The 18083-nt window shown below is 33.7% G+C and overlaps 2 protein-coding genes across 2 annotated transcripts; one reads left to right on the forward strand and one right to left on the reverse strand.

The window, feature by feature from the left end:
* Positions 1-8349: 8349 nt before the first annotated feature.
* LOC130825475 (zinc finger BED domain-containing protein RICESLEEPER 3-like) lies at positions 8350-11369 on the forward strand. The gene is made up of 4 exons (XM_057690722.1): positions 8350-8457; positions 8779-8824; positions 9093-11076; positions 11168-11369. Exon 3 carries the CDS (start codon positions 9120-9122, stop codon positions 9696-9698), a length of 579 nt encoding a protein of 192 aa, XP_057546705.1. The 5' UTR covers positions 8350-8457; positions 8779-8824; positions 9093-9119; the 3' UTR covers positions 9699-11076; positions 11168-11369.
* Positions 11370-12269: 900 nt separating this feature from the next.
* Positions 12270-14354, reverse strand: LOC130825476 (vicilin-like antimicrobial peptides 2-2). The gene is made up of 2 exons (XM_057690723.1): positions 13785-14354; positions 12270-13166 (listed from the first exon to the last, which is right to left on the reverse strand). The coding sequence occupies exons 1-2, from the start codon at positions 14323-14325 to the stop codon at positions 12466-12468; spliced, it is 1242 nt and encodes a 413-aa protein (XP_057546706.1). The 5' UTR covers positions 14326-14354; the 3' UTR covers positions 12270-12465.
* Positions 14355-18083: the final 3729 nt, after the last annotated feature.

Consider the following 18083-nt stretch of genomic DNA (forward strand, 5'->3'; position numbering starts at 1 on the left):
ATTTATTAGAAGATATTAGTTTAATTAAAAGAAATTAAATTTTAATTAATGAAAATGTAGATTTATTTTAAGGAAAAATTAATCTAATATTCTTTCAATTTCCCTACAATATATAATCCCAATTATTGATTAACTATAAATAATCCCAAGTATTTGTATTATTTTACGGTGGTATTATTGCTAAGCTTATGACCGTTTATAGCAGGTCATATGTTAATCCATTTTTTATCATCTTCTTCTCCATTAGTAGCTTCCGTGTCCTCCATTAAAATCTTAAACATCTCTCTTTTCTCCATTAAAATCTGAAAAATCATTCTCCTATTTTTTTTTTCTTGTGCATTAAAACATTTTATATTTTTATTCTATTTTCCAAGATCAACTTTTGAATGTTTAAGTAAAAAGGCTAGGCTTAAGGGCCTTAAGTATGACTTTGTCAATTTCAACAAGATTGAAAATAATAAATTGTCTAATTAATTAACTGTATAAGCGCAAAGTTCAGTTTGTTTGCAAAATGTATGTGTGTGTGCAGAACATCAAATACAGGATTTAGTGTGGATCAGTTAACTAACATTATGGACAAATAAACCAGCCATCAAAATTCTATCAAGGAAAAATACACCAACTATGTGTGGGGGAAGCCTATCAAGAAAAAATACCTAAATTAAGAACGAAATTGGAATGACCACCATAATTAACCAAATTAGAAATTATTCGACCATAAATAGTTGAGCGGGTGAGGACGATTTTGTGAAATATAACAGCGGAAAGTTTGTGTTTAATTCTGTCTTATTATTCAAAGGGTAAACAACCCTCCAATATATACACCAACTTAGGGAGCTAAGTAAGGAAACAAGAATATCCCTATGATATTGTACATAATTAGGAGAATAAAATCATCTAATAATCCTTGAGAATATACATAAATATATTTAGGAAATATTTATTTCTACACTCCCCTTTAAGTTAGGATGTAGGGTCACACACACCTAATTTGCATAGGATAGTGTTGAAGGCTTCTGCTAAAACAACTTTAGTGAGGATGTCTGCCAGTTGATCTTTTGATCTGATGAATGGTAGACTGATGATATTTTTCTCCAGCTTCTCTTTGATGAAATGTCTATCTATCTCGACTTGCTTTGTACGATCATGCTGAATAGGGTTTTCGGCTATGCTGATAGCAGCTTTATTGTCACAGTATAAGTTGCTTGCCTCTCGCTGTTGACAGTTCAACTCTTCCAACAATTTCCTAATCCAGAGAATTTCTGTAATCCCTTTCGCAATTCCTCTGAATTCTACTTCAGCACTAGATAGAGCTACCACCTTTTTCTTCTTGCTCTTCCAAGTGACCAGGTTCCCACCAACTAGAGTAAAGTATCCTGATGTTGACCTTCGATCATCCCGGTCGCCAGCCCAGTCTATATCTGTATATGCTACAAGGTCTAAGTGCTGATTCCTTCTAAAGAGAATCCCCCTATTGCAAGTCCCCTTTAAGTATCTCAAGAGCCACATTAAAGCCTCCATGTGTTGTATCTGAGGTCGATGCATGAATCTGCTCATGACACTTACTGCATAGGCAATGTCTGGTCTGGTGTGAGATATATATATGAGTTTTCCTACCAATCTTTGATACTGATCTTGATTAGTCGTATCAGCTCCCTCAATGAATTGAAGCCCATGATTTGTTATTATAGGTGTTTCTGCAGGTTTGCAGTCAATCATTCCTACCTCAGCTAATAAGTCAAGAATATACTTTCTCTGTTTGATGAAAATCCCTGTTTTAGATCTGAGAACCTCTATCCCAAGGAAGTATTTTAAGTTTCCTAAGTCTTTCATCTTAAATTCTAAGAAGAGGCGACCCTTTAAATCCTTGATCTCCTTCGTATCATCCCCTGTAATAACCATGTCGTCAACATAAATAACAAGACATGTGATAAGATCATTTCTCTTCTTGATAAATAGAGTATGGTCTGAGTTACTCTGTTTGTACCCAAATTTCCTCATAGTTGCAGTAAACCTTCCAAACCATTCTCTAGGAGACTATTTTAACCCATATAGAGCTTTCTGGAGTCTGCATCCTTTCCCTTTATTGTACTCATGTAGGAAGCCCGGAGGAGCTTGCATGTAAACTTCTTCCTCAATCTTCCCATGTAAGAAGGCATTCTTCACATCGAACTGGTATAGAGGCTAATCTTTGTTGGCTGCAATGGAGAAGAGAACCCAGATAGTATCAATTTTAGCAACTGGAGAGAAGGTTTTAAAGTAGTCTACTCTAAAGGTTTGGGTGTATCCCTTTGCAACGAGCCGAGCTTTGTATCTTTCAATAGTTCCGTCTGCATGATACTTTATTGAAAATACCCACTTGCATCCTACTATTCTTTTCCCCTTTGGCAGCGTGCAACATTCCCAAGTCTCATTTTTTTTTAAGAGCTTAGATTTCTTCTTCCATAGCTTTCTTCCATTTTGGGTCACGAAGAGCATCATCAGTACTTTTCAGTAGATTAACTGAGTAGAGAGAAGCATTGAAGGCAACTGCTCTGAGACAGATGTTCATGGCTTTCTTGATAAATTGGGTATCAAGACCTTTGAGATTCAAATTCAGGACCATATCTCCTTGGCGGGATACCTCGTGTACTCCTTGGGGTCAACTCATATCTCCTGGGAACATTATCACTAGACATCACATCATCATTAATATCAGTAGAGCTAGGGGTTACCTCTTGTTCGGCGGCAATAGAATGGGTAGGTGGAAGTACTGTAGTTTTGGTGACAGTAACAGTGGTGTTATCTACTTGCTCTTTTGGGTCTCGACCATTTTGCCAAAGGATAGAGTAACCAGCTTCGATCCTCACTAGTACTCTCCCCCTGAGATTGAGGCTGGGTAAAAAAATAGGAGTGTTCAAAGAAGTCACGGTCCATAGTGGTGTATAGCTTATTGTGAATAGGATCAAAGCACCGATAACCCTTTTGGCTAACACCATACCCAAGAAAGACACACTTAGCAGCCCGAGGTTCCAATTTAGTTCTATCCCGTTTCGGGAGATTAACATAAACCACACAGCCAAAGATACGGGGTGGAAGGGAGTGGGAGGAGGGAATAGGATGGAAACTTCCCAAGCCAACAAGGGGGGTTTTGAATTGCAGAGATTTAGTGAGCAGGCGATTGGTGAGGTAATTATTAGTAGTGGAAATGGCCTCAGATCAGTAGGAAGCCGGCACATGAGACTCAATCATAAGGGCACGGGATATGTTAAGTAAGGTTTGGTTTTTTCTTTCGGCAACTCCATTTTGTTGTGGGGTGTCAAGGCAAGTAGTTTGATGAAGCATGTCATGTTCAAGAATAAAATTTTTCATTTTATGAGAAACATATTCCCCATCATTATCTGAGCGAAGAATTTTTAGGCGAGTATGAAATTAAGTAAGAATCATATTGTAAAAGTTAACAAAAACATCAAAGACTTCAGATTTGTGTTTAAGAAAATAAATCCAGCTCACACGTGTACAATCATCCAGAAACAAAACAAAGTATGAATATCCTTGAGAATTACTTTCAAGAGCAGGACCCCATACATCAGAATGAACTAAATCAAAAGGTCTATCAGTTCTAGTAAAACTAGGAGAGTACGAATGTTTATGACTTTTAGCTAGAACACAAGTCTCACAGTCCAAAGACAAATTACAACTATGAAAAGACGGAAAAAGACGTTTTAAATAACCTAGTGAAGGGTGACCTAAACTGTAACGGAGCGTTCTTTTCGAATTTAGGTTTATAATAATATAATAGTAGGTAATGCTAAGCGGAAGTCTATCGAACCGTGATTATTGCGAAAAAAAAATAAGACAAAACAGAATTTTCAATAAAAACAAAGAAAACTTAAATCGTTAAAATATAATTTTACGTATTACTTCTTTCTTTAATACATAATTATCGTTTTTACATACTCGTAATATAAACTACATATATACTAACATCATATAGACAATACAATAGCTTCTTAATAACTTCATGTAAAATTACCTGCAGCATCTGCAACCGGAATATGGGAACAGCCGATGGAAATCGGTCAGCTTTAAAAAAAACCGAGTATAAAAACTTACCGCAAATATACAAGTATTGATAGTATAGGCACGGCAATAAGTAATAAGCAAAAATAAGTACATCACAATAAATAATATGCAAGGTATCTTATGTATTATAGGGAATTCATTTTTTTATATTAGATTCATTTATATATATTAAACTTCTGGTCCTTCTGCTTGAGTACCAGGGCGTGATTTACTAACACTTCTGCCTGAGTGTTAGGGCGTGGAATCCGATTACTTATTTAATGAATGCAACACATATGATCTTTGTTTGATATATGTAAGGGCCTGTTAGGGTGAGGTAAACCAAAACCCCTAACTTAGTGGGAGTCGTCACTCCTCCAATACAATATTGCTCGAGCCACAGGTCAGGTTAAACAACCTTATTGTGTTCGCCGTATTTTACGTGCCGGAAAACACGTCCCACATTTTTTACATGCCGGAAGCATGGTTCGGCATTTCCTTACTATCAAGCCTTTTTATTATCATGTTATTGTTTTCATATAAATGCAACATTACAATAACATACAATAGAAATAAATTTATAACAACTTGCATATAAATATTCATTTATTATTAAACTAAATCAAAACTAAAATGGGTCTTTAGCATTTAATTATAGATAAATTTCAATTAAGCTTTATTAATTTTTTAGTAATTAATTTCTTAATAACTTATTTTTAGATTTAGTACATGAATAACTAATTCCCTTAAAATCGAAATCGACACGAAATATTTTGAAATAAATAATTTATTAAATTATTTGGCGTATATTCTTATTCACCAAAATAAATTAATTTTAATTGTTATTTTCATTTTTCTTTCTTTTTGCCTACAATAACAACTTAGATTATTAATTTATTTCTTTAAAATTTAAATATCAAAAAAAATTTCACAAAAATAATTTAAATGAAAATAAAACACAGTAACACTAAAATAATTTTTTGTTTCCAGAATTAATTATTTTTAACCCAATTTATGAATTTTCTTACTTTATGCGTTTTTTAAGCAAAAATTAATAATAATATTTATACTTCACTATAATTCACGAAATTAATACACAAATTATATTTCATATATATATATGTACAGAAAAATTTTCGTTTAAAAATATTAATATTTACTATTTATGAATTTCCTTATTTTGTGCATTTTTTCGCAAAAATTAATAATAATATTTATACTTGACTATAATTCATGAAATTAATACAAAAATTATATCTCATACATATATGTGTACAGTAAAATTTTCGTCTCAAAATATTAATGTTTACTATTCTAATTATAATTATTTCGGTTTATGCGGTTTTTGACAATTTCAATGAATAATTCATATAAAATAATATACAATGAACTAATTCACCGAAATTTCTAGAAATATTAATTTATATATATTAAACACATATAAAATTTATGAGCATAATTTTATGTAAATAAATAAATGTAAGAATTTATACCTTCAATAATTTCACTATTAATTAAATTCCTTTGTTGTAGAATATTTAGCCACAAAATTAGCTTCCTCCCCTTTAATTTCTATAATTAACACTAAATACTATTATTAGAAAATTTTTGAGAATTTTTAGGAACTTTTCTAGGGTTTTTTAAATTTTTTTCTAGGAATTAGCTTATTTGATAATAAATTTTCTGATATTTTTTTTTCCTTCCCTTTTCCTCTTCTTTACCCACGGTACTTCCCTTATAAATAGGCTAAGATTTGCAAATTTATCTATTATTTTAATTTTGCCTTCATGGCCAAGAAAATTAAGGATAAGAACTAAATTAAAGTTTTGTCACCTAGCCTAGTCTTGCCGCCCACTTTTTAGATTTTTACTTTTTTCTTTTTTTTTTTTTATACTTATTATTATATGTATTTATATATCTTTGTTTTAATAAATTAATATGGGAAATAAAAAGATTAACTTATTGTAGATAATTTAGCTAAATTTAATATTTAGGTAATTTATTTTAAGAGAAATAAATTATATATAAAAGAAAAACGAGAACTTAAAAACGATTGGAATAAAATTTCGAAATGGCATTAAAAAGAAAAAAAATAATAAAACGAAACGATTATTGAATTTGTCAAAATATTTAAGATTAAGAAAAACGGTCTGTTACATAAACGTCGATCCCATGTCCATAGTTGTTGTATGGGAGTCCCGTGAACAAGTAGTGAATGACCCTTTTTGACGGTCTCGTCCACATAGTATAGTCCGCCTTGCTCAGTACCATGCCCAAGAATCGTCCCCGTCCGAGTATCCTGCACAAGACAACAATCAAAAGTAAACAAAACGGTACAACGAAGCTCTTTGGTTAGCTGGCTGACAGATAATAATTTATGAGAAAGACTGGGAATGAATAAACAATTTTAACACTAAGAGACGAAGAAATATCAGCCGCCCCAGCTTGATGAACTTGAATGGTTGCACCATTTGCAATTTGAACATGGGTACGAGGAGTGGAATGAACGGAAGATAAATCATGTGGGTCAAAGGTCATAGTATCCGTAGCACCACAGTCAAAAATCCATTTGGAATGGGATGTATGACTTATGAGACTAAATTTTGGGGTTGGATTTTGCATTGGGCCAGGTAATATTTGAGTGAGGTTTGGGGGGGGGCATATTAGTATTTAAGGTAGGTTGAGTAGGGTTATAAGTGACCCTTTCCCTTCTCCTTTCTGTCTGATTCACGGCCGTTTCTCTCGTTTCTCTCTCCTCTTTCCTTTTGCTTGCTCCTTATTCAGTCATGGCTGCCTCCCTTTCTTCCAAATCCATACCTGAATATGATGATGTGATCGCACCGGGGTGATCTGCAGTTGCAACGTTGGCCTTACCGCCGGTTCGGTGCGCCGGTGCCTTGGTGGCGGCCTTCCTCTTTTGTAGGTCATCCCACCAATCGAAGTATCCCACTAGCTTGAAACAACCTTCCTTAGTACGTCGTGACCCTCCATAGTGACTACATCGGAGTTTTTGCCGGTCGTTGCTTTCACGGTTGCGGGGGAAGTTTTTTTTTTCATTACTAGACCCAAACCAATCTCTAAGGGATCTATTCCCGGTGATGCGACGCCGGTCATGATTTTCCGGCGTGAGATTTCCCGTCTAATGGTGGAATAGGCCACATCCACTGTTGGGAGAGGATCTATGTGGAGTAAGTCTCTTCTTTCTTTATTCAGGTTCTCGTTTATTCCGGTAAGAAATTGATATAACCTTTGTCTCTATATAAAGTTATTGAATGCTGTGATATCTTGAGGGCAAGTCATGAGGTTGGGCATACGTCTATCAATTTCCTTCCATAACATACTGAGTTTTCCAAAGTATGTTTCAATGGTATTGTTTCCTTGCCTTAAGGTGGCGGCCGTCGAACTCAAATCATAGATTTGAAGTTCATCGCGCTCACTATTTAAGAGATTTTCAATCCCTTGCCATAAGTCTCGAGCAGTGTTATAATCAATGAATTGATTGACGATTTCTGCATCAATGTTCTCGATAATCCAGGAGATAACAATGGAATCATGTCGGGCCCATTGTGGGTAGTTTGGGTCAGTAATTTTGGAAGGTTCATTGGTTATATGGTTCAATTTGTCACGAATGTTAATAGAAATTTGCATTGATCTGCTCCATTTTGTGTAATTGTTGTAATTTAATTTTTCAAAGAGTTGGATTGTGGATAAGTTTTCTGTGGGGTTTGATTTATTGAGTTTCTGGAACATTTGAAACATTTGAAACATTTGTTCCGTTTGTTCCATGGTAAACAGTTGGTTTTGTATTGTTTCATTGACTGGTTCAGCCATTGCAGGTAAAGGGTACATGATGAGTATAATGAACGGTTTATCGGAGTCTTCCCGAATCTGAACCGTTCGGCTCTGATACCATGAGAAATATAACAACGAAAAGTTTGTATTTAATTCTGTCTTATTATTCAATGGGTAAACAACCCTCCAATATATACACCAACTTAGGGAGCTAAGTAAGGAACCAAGAATATCCTAGACCTGATCATGGGCGGCCCGACCCGACCCGGCCTGAAAAAGTGAGGGTTTGGATACCAAAATATAGTTCGATGGGCGAGTTTGGGCAGACAATAAGTGGCCCAAAATTTTTTTGGACGGGTTTGGGATTAGTGTTTGGCCCGCGGGCTGGCCCGACCCGGCCCAAAAGGAGCTATGTTAGCCCAAGTAGAAGAAATAAAAGATTATGGGCTTATGGCCCAAGAAGTAGTATCATAATCATAGTCACACTAGCACTAAATCAGTAAATCACTAAACCCTACTCTCACTCTCAAACTCACTCACGCTCACGCCTCTCATTCTCATCTCACTGCTCTCAAGTCTCAACTGTCAAAGACTCAAACTCCATCATAAATCTTCATCAAGGTAATTCACTAATTCTATTTAGTATTTTCTTTTAAAATTATAAATTTCAGTATTCAAAAGACTTCCTTCTCCACGAATCTATTCAAATGGCAGTAGAAGTACCATTTGCCTGCTTTGTCTACATTAAATTTTGGATTACTTTTGTATTACTTTAAATTTATACATGAATTTGTCTGGTTTTTGAAGAATTAGTGTACTTCGATTAAAATGGCAGTATAAGTAACATATGAAAATTTATTCAAATACTTCAATTTTTTTTTGCTTGAACAATTGGATTACTGGGTAAAATCTATTCTAATGTGCGATAGTTTTGTTTGACAGTTTGATTTACTGGGTAAAATCGTTGATTAAGATTCTCTTAATTAAGGTATTGATTTGATTCTTAGTTTCTTACATTCTGTCTATTTTGAATGCTATTTGTTAGAATTTTTTTTGTCTTCTGATTCTCATTGTAGATCTGTAGTTCTTATGTAATCTGCAATTTTGGTATAAATATTAATAATGGTGTTATATATTCCTGATATATTTCTGATATATTCTATTTTTTATTATCTTATTAACTTATTTGTTATTAGTTTGTTACTTTATTAGTTAATTTATACCAATTATTATTCTAAGGTTTAGTTCTTCATTAGTTGATTGTAGTACTTGATCTGAAAATAATGGAAAAATCTGCAAATAGCAAAAAGCGTCCAGTGGAAGATCTTGAAATTCTTGATGATGTACATGATGACGAAGTAGATGAAGGGGACATACGAAATCGTCGATCAACTGTTTGGAATGAGATGAAGAGGATTGAATCAGATGATAAAAGCGAAACAAAAGCAAAATGTAATCACTGTAAGCAAGTTTTTACAGCAAAATCTCGAAATGGAACCTCTCATTTCAAAAGACATGTTGAAAAATGTGTTGCTAAAAATCATAGGTCGTTAAAAAACTTCGTGATAGGGACTGAAACCACTTCTCAAGGACAATCCATGTCCTTAAAAAATCCTAAAATAGATCATGAAGAACTAAGGAAAACTATTTGTATGTATGTAGTTGCTGGTGCTCATTCATTTTCAACTGTGGAAGAGCTTGGCTTTAAAAACATGCTTGCTGTTGCTTGTCCTAGCTATAAAGTTTTGAGTAGACACACAATTAGAAGGGATGCATTGAAACACTATGATGAGGAAAGAAAAATTGTGGAGTTAGACATGCAAAATGCATCAGGAAGGATTTGTTTTATTTCTGATAATTGAAGAAATAATCATACACAAGATGAATACATTTGTATAATTGCTCATTGGATTGATAGGAATTGGAAGTTGCAAAAAAGAATCATTAGATTTGGAGCTTTAACACCTCCATTTGATAGTATTACTATAGCGGAGGATGTTTGTCTTTGTTTCTCTAAATGGAAAATAGATGGTAAAGTAGGTTCTTTTACATTAAATAATGCGACCTACAATAATACAATGGTGAGTCAAATAAAGAGACAACTTGTGAGGAATGGTAAAGGACTTTTGTTCTGTGGTGACTTTTTCCCAATTCGTTGTTGTTGTCACATCATAAATTTGATTGTACAAGCCGGTCATAGACTTATTGATGATGTCGTGGAAAACATTAGATCAATTGGCAAACATTTTAGGCATTCGGTACGTAAGAGAAAGAAGTTCTACCAGATTGCTCAACAAACTTATCATTTAGATGGTAAGAAAAGAATCCGTGGTGTTTGTTGTGTTTGGTGGAACTCAACTTAATTGATGCTTGATCGTGCTCTTTATTATAGGGCAGCCATTGATCATGTGGTGGAAAAGGATATTGAAATAAAAATGTATTTACTTGATGATGATGAATGGCACAAAGTGTTGGTGATTCGTCTCTTTTTAAAGGTTTTTTACAATATCACTAATGAATTCTCTGCCTCTACAACACCAACTTCAAATGTTTATTTCAAGGGGGTTTGGGATATTCAATGCATGCTACTTGAAACTGAAAATGGTCCTCATTCATTCATGATTAATATGGTAAAAGAAATGCAAAAGAAATTTGACAAGTACTGGTCGGATAATAATATGTTATTGTCATGTGCTTGTGTTGTGGACCCTCGTTATAAGCTTAAATTTGTTGAGTATTGTTACACCGTTCTTTATGGAGAAATGATAGCTAAGGAGAAAGTGGCGGAAGTAAGAGCCATTTTTTGTGACTTGCTAAAGGAGTATAGGGATGTGGATGGTGAGGATATTGGTCAAAGTGGCGAGGTTGGTGGGGAGACAAATATGCATGTTCCTATTGGTAGTGATAGGATGGCTAATTATAACAGTTAGATGACTACAAAAGAACAAAGTGTGGTGGAAAAATCACAACTTGATCTTTATTTGGAGGAAAAGAATGTTGATCATAAGAGTCCTCTTGATGTGTTATGTTGGTGGAAAAATAGTGGAGCACCTAGACATCCACAACTTGCGGCATTAGCTCGTGACATCCTAGCTATTCCTATATCATTTGTTCCCGCCGAGTCGGCTTTTAGCATGGGTAAGAAATTGATTAATCCTTTGAGGGCTTCTCTAACATCAATGACGATTGAATCTCTTGCTTGTTATGAAGATTGGCTATGTGCAAAGGGTTTATGTTTGAGTAAGTTATTATTTTGCTTTAATGTATAATTAATTAGTTACATATTTTGATTATTTCATATGCTAACATTTTTTTTCCATGTTGCATCAAGGTTGGTCTACCATTTTTAATGCTGAAGAGCAGGAAGAAGAGGTAGATCGTGAAGCTGACGATTGTCAATTCATTAATTAGTTACATATTTTGATTATTTTGTATTTGTTTATTTGAATTATTTGTAATTTGTGTTTTAAATTATGTATAATATGTAACAATTGTATTTGTGTATTTCAATTATTTGTAATTTGTGTTTTTAATTATGTATAAATAATATAGAACATAGGTCCGCAAGCCCGCAAAAAAGCCCACAAGCCCGCATATTATGGGTTTGGGCAAGAACTTTTAGGCCCGCACTTCGGCCCGCCCCGCATCAATGGGCAATTTTTGCCAAGCCGGCCCGACCCGGTGTTTGATCAGGTCTAGAATATCCCTATAATACTGTACATAATTAGAAGAATAAAATTATCTAATAATCCTAGAGAATATACGTAAATATATTTAGAAAATATTTATTTCTACAGATTTCATTAATAATGATTCTTGAATTGAGTCATACGTCACAACTGTAAATGGAGTTATGGCTATGAAATGGTTAATTAGGTGTTTGGAGAGTAAATGTAATTAAATAAAGTAAAAAAAAGTAAATAATATAGGAGTATATTGTTTACCGGTAATACGTAAAGAAAATGTGGCACTTGAAAACAATAATTATACTCGGATTTATTTGATTAATCTATACTTAAAATTATTGAAAGTAATTTTTCCTTGGGATAAAAAAAAAGTAAAAAGGAGAAGATACTTAAAAGAGATCATGAACTTTTAACAGAGAAAAATATTATAAAATAATAAAATAACCTTATTTATAGTGGAATAACTTTTTTTATAGGCCACCATTAAAGGATGCTCTTCACCATTAGTAATGTTCTAAGCTAGTCCATATAAAAGTGTATTATTTCACATTCTAATTAAATGCTTCGTTTTCCTAATGAATAAAATCACATTATGTCTCAATTCCTTATAAAATTTTATTTTACTCATAATTTTAATAAAGTTACCAATTTTTTCTTGATATCCTTCCCTCTATAAAATTTACTCCATTACAAGAAAACATTTAATAAAAAATTTAATCAGATGGAATGGTCCTACCAAAAGAAACATTAACGAAGCACATGGGCGAGTAAATTTTATTGATCTCAAAAGAGGGAAAGATGAGCACTAAACATACGCTAATCCCCCACTACTACAGAAGAAAAAAAAATGAACACAAAAGTGAAAGCTACATGCATTACTTATCATACAAAACTACAATTTATTCATAAACAGAAACTAGGCCTTCGGAATTATATTCATTAGTTAATCTGAAAACTCCTCATCTCTTAGAACCAACCACCAGTGAAATCCAGGAAAGAAGCTGTCTTGTCGGGGAGAAATTCCAGTTTCTGTTTGGAATTGTTGCCTACACTTCCTTTGGCACTGCATTTTCTGTTGCCTTGGCTGCATTTGGCAGCTTTGTTGGCACTCTTGGAACCGTTTTTGTGGGTCCTGGTACCGATTGTCGGACTCTTCCGGGAATCCAAAACGAGACCCTTGGCCTTTCTGTCCTTGAAACTCTTGCTGACACTTCATCTCACATTCAAAACCTCTTCCTTGCTTTTGACATCTTTGTTGACACTGACGATACCTTTGCTGTTGTGGGTCACGGGTCGGGTTCTCAACCAGAAACTGTAATGGAGAACATGCCCAGGTACATGTATTGCTCTCAGAAAGAGGAAGTCTTCGGCATTGATCCATGCATATACCATAAATGTCGGCTTTTTCAGAGTCTTCAACATAAATATCAAGACCTCTTTCCCCCTGAAATTCTTCGATGCACTGTATTTCACACTGCAGTTTCTGGCTACGGGTTGTTTTTCCTTGGCATCTTTGTTGGCAAATTTGGAAGGGTTCAAAATGAGCTTGGTTATCAAAATGGTGTACTCTCCCATGACTCTCCTTCTCGAATTCTTCCTGACATCTCTTCTGGCATTGCCATTGCTGGCTCTGACCACGACTACCTATCAGGGCACACATAAAATATACAACTATTTCTTAGAACCACTATTTTTTTTATTTGAATATAGCGAGACCCACATTATATAACTCTTTCCATAACCTAAGCACAAGAAATTACACAAGCAATCACATACCAAAACTATCGGTATGCATCATTGGTTAAGGTTTGCCTCCATTCAATTAATGGGTTATTATTATTAATTTAATAGTTGCATTATTTTTGACTTTTTGTACATTATACTTCTTTTATGTGAATAAAATGAGGGTATATAATAAGAAATAATTAACTTTTGGGTTTCAAACAAAATCTTAAACATAATAATAAGAAAATTTAATTTTTCTATAATCACACCTATAAATTAACTCATATAAATTTAATACATAATTTTAAAATATTTTCTTAGGGCAGTAAGATGATGACAATGACTTGCTATGACAAAGTTTTATTTTTTTAATAAAAAAATTTATTCAAAAAAGGTATATAGTAAACCCGGTAACAATAATATTAAAAAATGTTCAAAACAAATTTGATTTTTTTTATTAAACAGAAATTTTTTTACGTAAATTTTCAAAAACATATAGTAAATTATTCGGAGTTCTAATTTTAGAGGACGACGTACCACGTCTTTCACAGTCGCGGCGGCACTCTTCGTACTGCTCTTGCTCAGGACGGTACGGGTTGATCATAACCTCAAGCAAATCATCACTAACCCATTTCCCTCCTCCTTGCAGCTCTTCAATACAGTCTTGAACACACTCCGCCCGTTCCCATCTGCTTTGCCCAGATCCACAACGTCGCTGGACGCATTGCTCTAGCTCACTATATTGATTGCTACCTTGTTTTCCAACCTTCTCAACACATTGATGAACGCACTCAATCTGTTTTTCTCCGCCTTGTTCCCTTTGACAACCATGAATGCATTGCTGCAGCTGACTTTGTGGGTTAGCTTCATTACTTCTTTGTTCGGCTGGAATATCCTCCGCGCATTCAAGTACACACTCCAACTGCTGCTCACCGCTCTGGCTTTGGCAGCGTTGAACGCATTGCTCTAGCTCACGAATTGGAGAATCTTGGTTTGGAAAACGGATGGCTAAACTTGAGGCTACAAACAGGGACAGCACAATAAAATATAAAGGCAAATTGGATCTGATCAACTTCATATTTTTATTCTTTGTTAATTAAATGAGATGGATTTCTTTGTTAAATCAAGGTCTGATTTATAGTGTTACGAGAACGTAATATGTTAAACATTTGGATTAAAATATGGCATGCATAGCGACGAGTGTAGTTGTAAGTTCTAATTTACGTGTCAAGCTTTAATTAATTGCATGCTATTTCATGATCTTCAACTACGTTGTTGCATTCATTTGACACGTACGCTCCTACTTGCATGCTTTTGGATGGAGTTCACTCGATATTGCTTATGTGAGATTAAGAGCGTCCTTACTCGTTCAACCAAATGACCTTATAAAAATGTTGTCCTATTTTTTAACTTTTTTCTCTCCTCAAAATTGATCTTTAAACTTATTTTATTTAATTATAAAAGGTCATCAATCTTTTACTTTTTCTTTTACCTTATAATATTTTCTGTTTTTTAGTTTATCTAATATTTATTTTTATTTTTTTCATAAGAACTTTCATGTATAAATTTAGGGTGTTGCTATAATTCGCCACCCCTTTTCATTTTTTCGCCACCCTCCCCCCCTAAAATTACTTAATTGCCCCTGAATTTAAAATAATTACAAAAATGCCATTGGAGTTAAAATTTAATTAATTAAAAGTAAATCACGCTTAATAACACTATTAAGAATTTAATGCGGATCATTTGTCTATATATGGAATTCTGAGATGCGTTTGAAGTACGAATTCAAACACGATACTATCTCTCTAAAAACTGTCACTATCTCTCTAAAATGTTTTAAAGAAGTTGTAAGGCGTAGTTGGTTGAATATGGCTAACGAAAGCGACTATGAGTCGGATGCGGTACGTAAAATTGCCGTTCGAAAAAAAATAAATAAATAAACAAGCCGCACAGATCTGGGCGGCTGAACCATGGTCCAGCCGCACAGATCTGGGCGACTGAGCCTTGGTCCAGCCGCAAAAATCTGGGCGGCTGGACCTTGGTTCAGCCGCCCAGATTTGTGCGGCTGGACCAAGGCTCAGTCGCCCAAATTTGTGCGTCCTATTTTTTTTTTTTTTTATTTTTTTTTTTACGTTTTATTGTTTTTTAAAATATTATTTTAATTATTGTTAGTATTATTATTGTTGTTGTCATTATTATAAATTTTATTGTTGATATTTTAATTTTTTAAATTTTTTATTAATTTAATTAACGTAATTTATTTAATTATTTATTTATTTATTATTGTTATAATTATTATTATTATAGTTGTATTTGTTGTCATTATTATTACTATTATTATTAATGTTTTTAAATGTTATTATTGTAGTCATTAATGTACTTAATTTATATCATTTCAAATGTGTAGGAGTTTGAAAATTTTGGAGACAACGTAGACTACTCCGGTCACTTTGTTACGGATAGGGAATTTATCTCCATAGATGAGTTACATGGTTGGGCCGATGCGATAGCAATAACAATCGGTTTTCAATTTACACGTGCTTCTTATAAAAAGAAAGAAGGACGTTCTAGAGTTAGTTGTTATTTAAGATGTCACCGCTATGGTAAACTTAGGGGTGATGTAGATAATGTAGATAATGCTGCCCGACCTGGTTCCAAAAGTAGGAGTTGCGGGTGTAAATTTATGATTGTAGGAAGTAGTCGTAAACCAGGAGAAAGACCTTGGACGGTAAGGGTGTGTCCTGGTGAAAAGGGAAAACATAACCACCCGTTCTTGGTGTACAGAGATGGTCATGTAAGGGCGAGGATTAATGTAGATATTCGGGAGCACATACGACAGCTTAGTGCAACCGGAATGCAACCCGCCTTTATTATGAATTCTATTAGAGATAATTTTCCTGGTTTTTATGCTAGTATGAATCAAATATATAATATTAGGCAATCAATAAGGAGAGATGAAATGGAGGGCAGGACTCCCCTTCAACACTGTCTTCATATGGCCACAGAACATAATTATGTGGTCTGGACAGAGTTGGATAATGACGGGCACTTGAGCAGACTTTTAATTGCAAATCCAACTTCAATCCAAATGATACGTACGTGGCCGTATGTTGTGCTGATAGATACAACGTACAAAACGAACAAACCAAAGTGGCCACTATGTGAAGTGATCGGAATGACGCCAACAAATCAAAACTTCTTGGTTGCGTTTTGTTTGATGCGAGATGAGGCGGCTGTGTCGTACGCGTGGGTGTTGCAGGGATTGAGAGATATTTTCGGCACTACTCAGTCTCCTAGCGTCATTGTAACCGATCGTGACGAAGGTTTATCTGCAGCTATTCGTGACGTATTCCCAGGTAAAAACGATTTGTGAGTTTTGTTTAATGTATTGATAATCTCTTAATTACGTTTACTGTTTTGTTTAATGTAGATGTACGTCATTTGTTATGCACCTGGCATATTGGAAACGATGTTGAGAACATGGTGGATAAGTTGGTTTATCTGCAGCCTGGTCATCAAATTGAGTACGCATTTGGTTCAGCGTACTCGACCTTTGGGCCTCACTGTGTCTGGCCGCCTCTTCCTGCCTAGCCCTCCTAGCAGAACCCGTGACCCCCCTCTCATGCGGGTCCCCTCTAAGTAAGGTAGGCCTAGAACTATTACCTCTCAACAATTGCCTAAAAAAACCCTTTCCTTTTCCTTGATTACCAGCCATTTCTACAATTTTTTACGGTTTCATTCAATATTATAAATAATTAATTAATAATACAAACATAAACAATTATATACCAACAAAAAATTAAATTATTATTAACTATCACAATAACAGTAATAACAAACAAAAAATTTTATATATAATACTAATCACTTTTTTTAAAAAAAATCAAATAAATCAGGTTTTATTAAACAATAATTCAAAATTTAAAATTATTATTCCTAAATAAACGGAAAAAAAAACATACTTAAAATAAATAAATAAATAAATTATTTACAATATTAACATTTTATTAAAAAAAATATATAAATTTATTAATAAAAATCAGGTTTTTTTTTTTTTTCAAACTTTTCATATATTTTTCCTATATATAAGGAATAAAAAAAAAAATACATATATATATATATATATATAATAATTAGTTTTTTTTTTTTAAATTTCAATATTCAAATTTATTACTCCAAATTATGAAACAAAAAAAAAACAAAAAAAAAAATAAAATGAGTCGCCCAGATCTGGGCGGCTGGACCCCGGTTCAGCCGCCTTAAATTAGGCGGCTGAACCGGGGTCCAGCCGCCCAGATCTGGGCGACTCATTATCTTTGTTTTTTTTTTTTTTTTCGTAAATTATAAATCCATAACATATATATGCACTTACTAAAAAAATAAATTAAATAAACACTACAACATACAAATTTTAACTAATAATTTATAAAACAAAACATAAACATATATTTAATAATAAATAAAATAAAAATTAACAATAATAATAAAATTAATAATAATAACATTAACATATATTAAATATTAACAAAAATAACAATACAATAATAATAATAATTAAATTAATAATACTAAAATTAATAAAATACATACGGAAAAAAAAAAAAAAAAAAAAAAAATCAGTTGGAGTCGCCCAGATCTGGGCGGCTGTAACCCCGGTTCAGCCGCCTAATTTTAGGCGACTGAATCGGGGTTCGGCCGCCCAGATCTGGGCGACTCCAAATGAATTTTTTTTTTTTTTTTCATTTACTTTAATTAAAAAGAACTTACCTCGATCGATAAATTCCGGATTGAACTTAATTTTTGCTCCCAAATTTTGCTTTTGGAGTTTAGTTTTTA

This window comes from Amaranthus tricolor, chromosome 10 (genome assembly GCF_026212465.1).
Source record: "Amaranthus tricolor cultivar Red isolate AtriRed21 chromosome 10, ASM2621246v1, whole genome shotgun sequence".
NCBI lineage: Eukaryota > Viridiplantae > Streptophyta > Magnoliopsida > Caryophyllales > Amaranthaceae > Amaranthus > Amaranthus tricolor.

Excerpts from the sequence above, each read along its gene's own strand:
- LOC130825475 (XM_057690722.1), top strand. The coding sequence starts at position 9,120 with ATGGAAAAATCTGCAAATAGCAAAAAGCGTCCAGTGGAAGATCTTGAA.
- LOC130825476 (XM_057690723.1), bottom strand. The coding sequence starts at position 14,325 with ATGAAGTTGATCAGATCCAATTTGCCTTTATATTTTATTGTGCTGTCC. Across the intron at positions 13,167-13,784 it reads CCGCGACTGTGAAAGACGTG|GTAGTCGTGGTCAGAGCCAG; the intron begins GTACGTCGTCCT and ends GTGCCCTGATAG.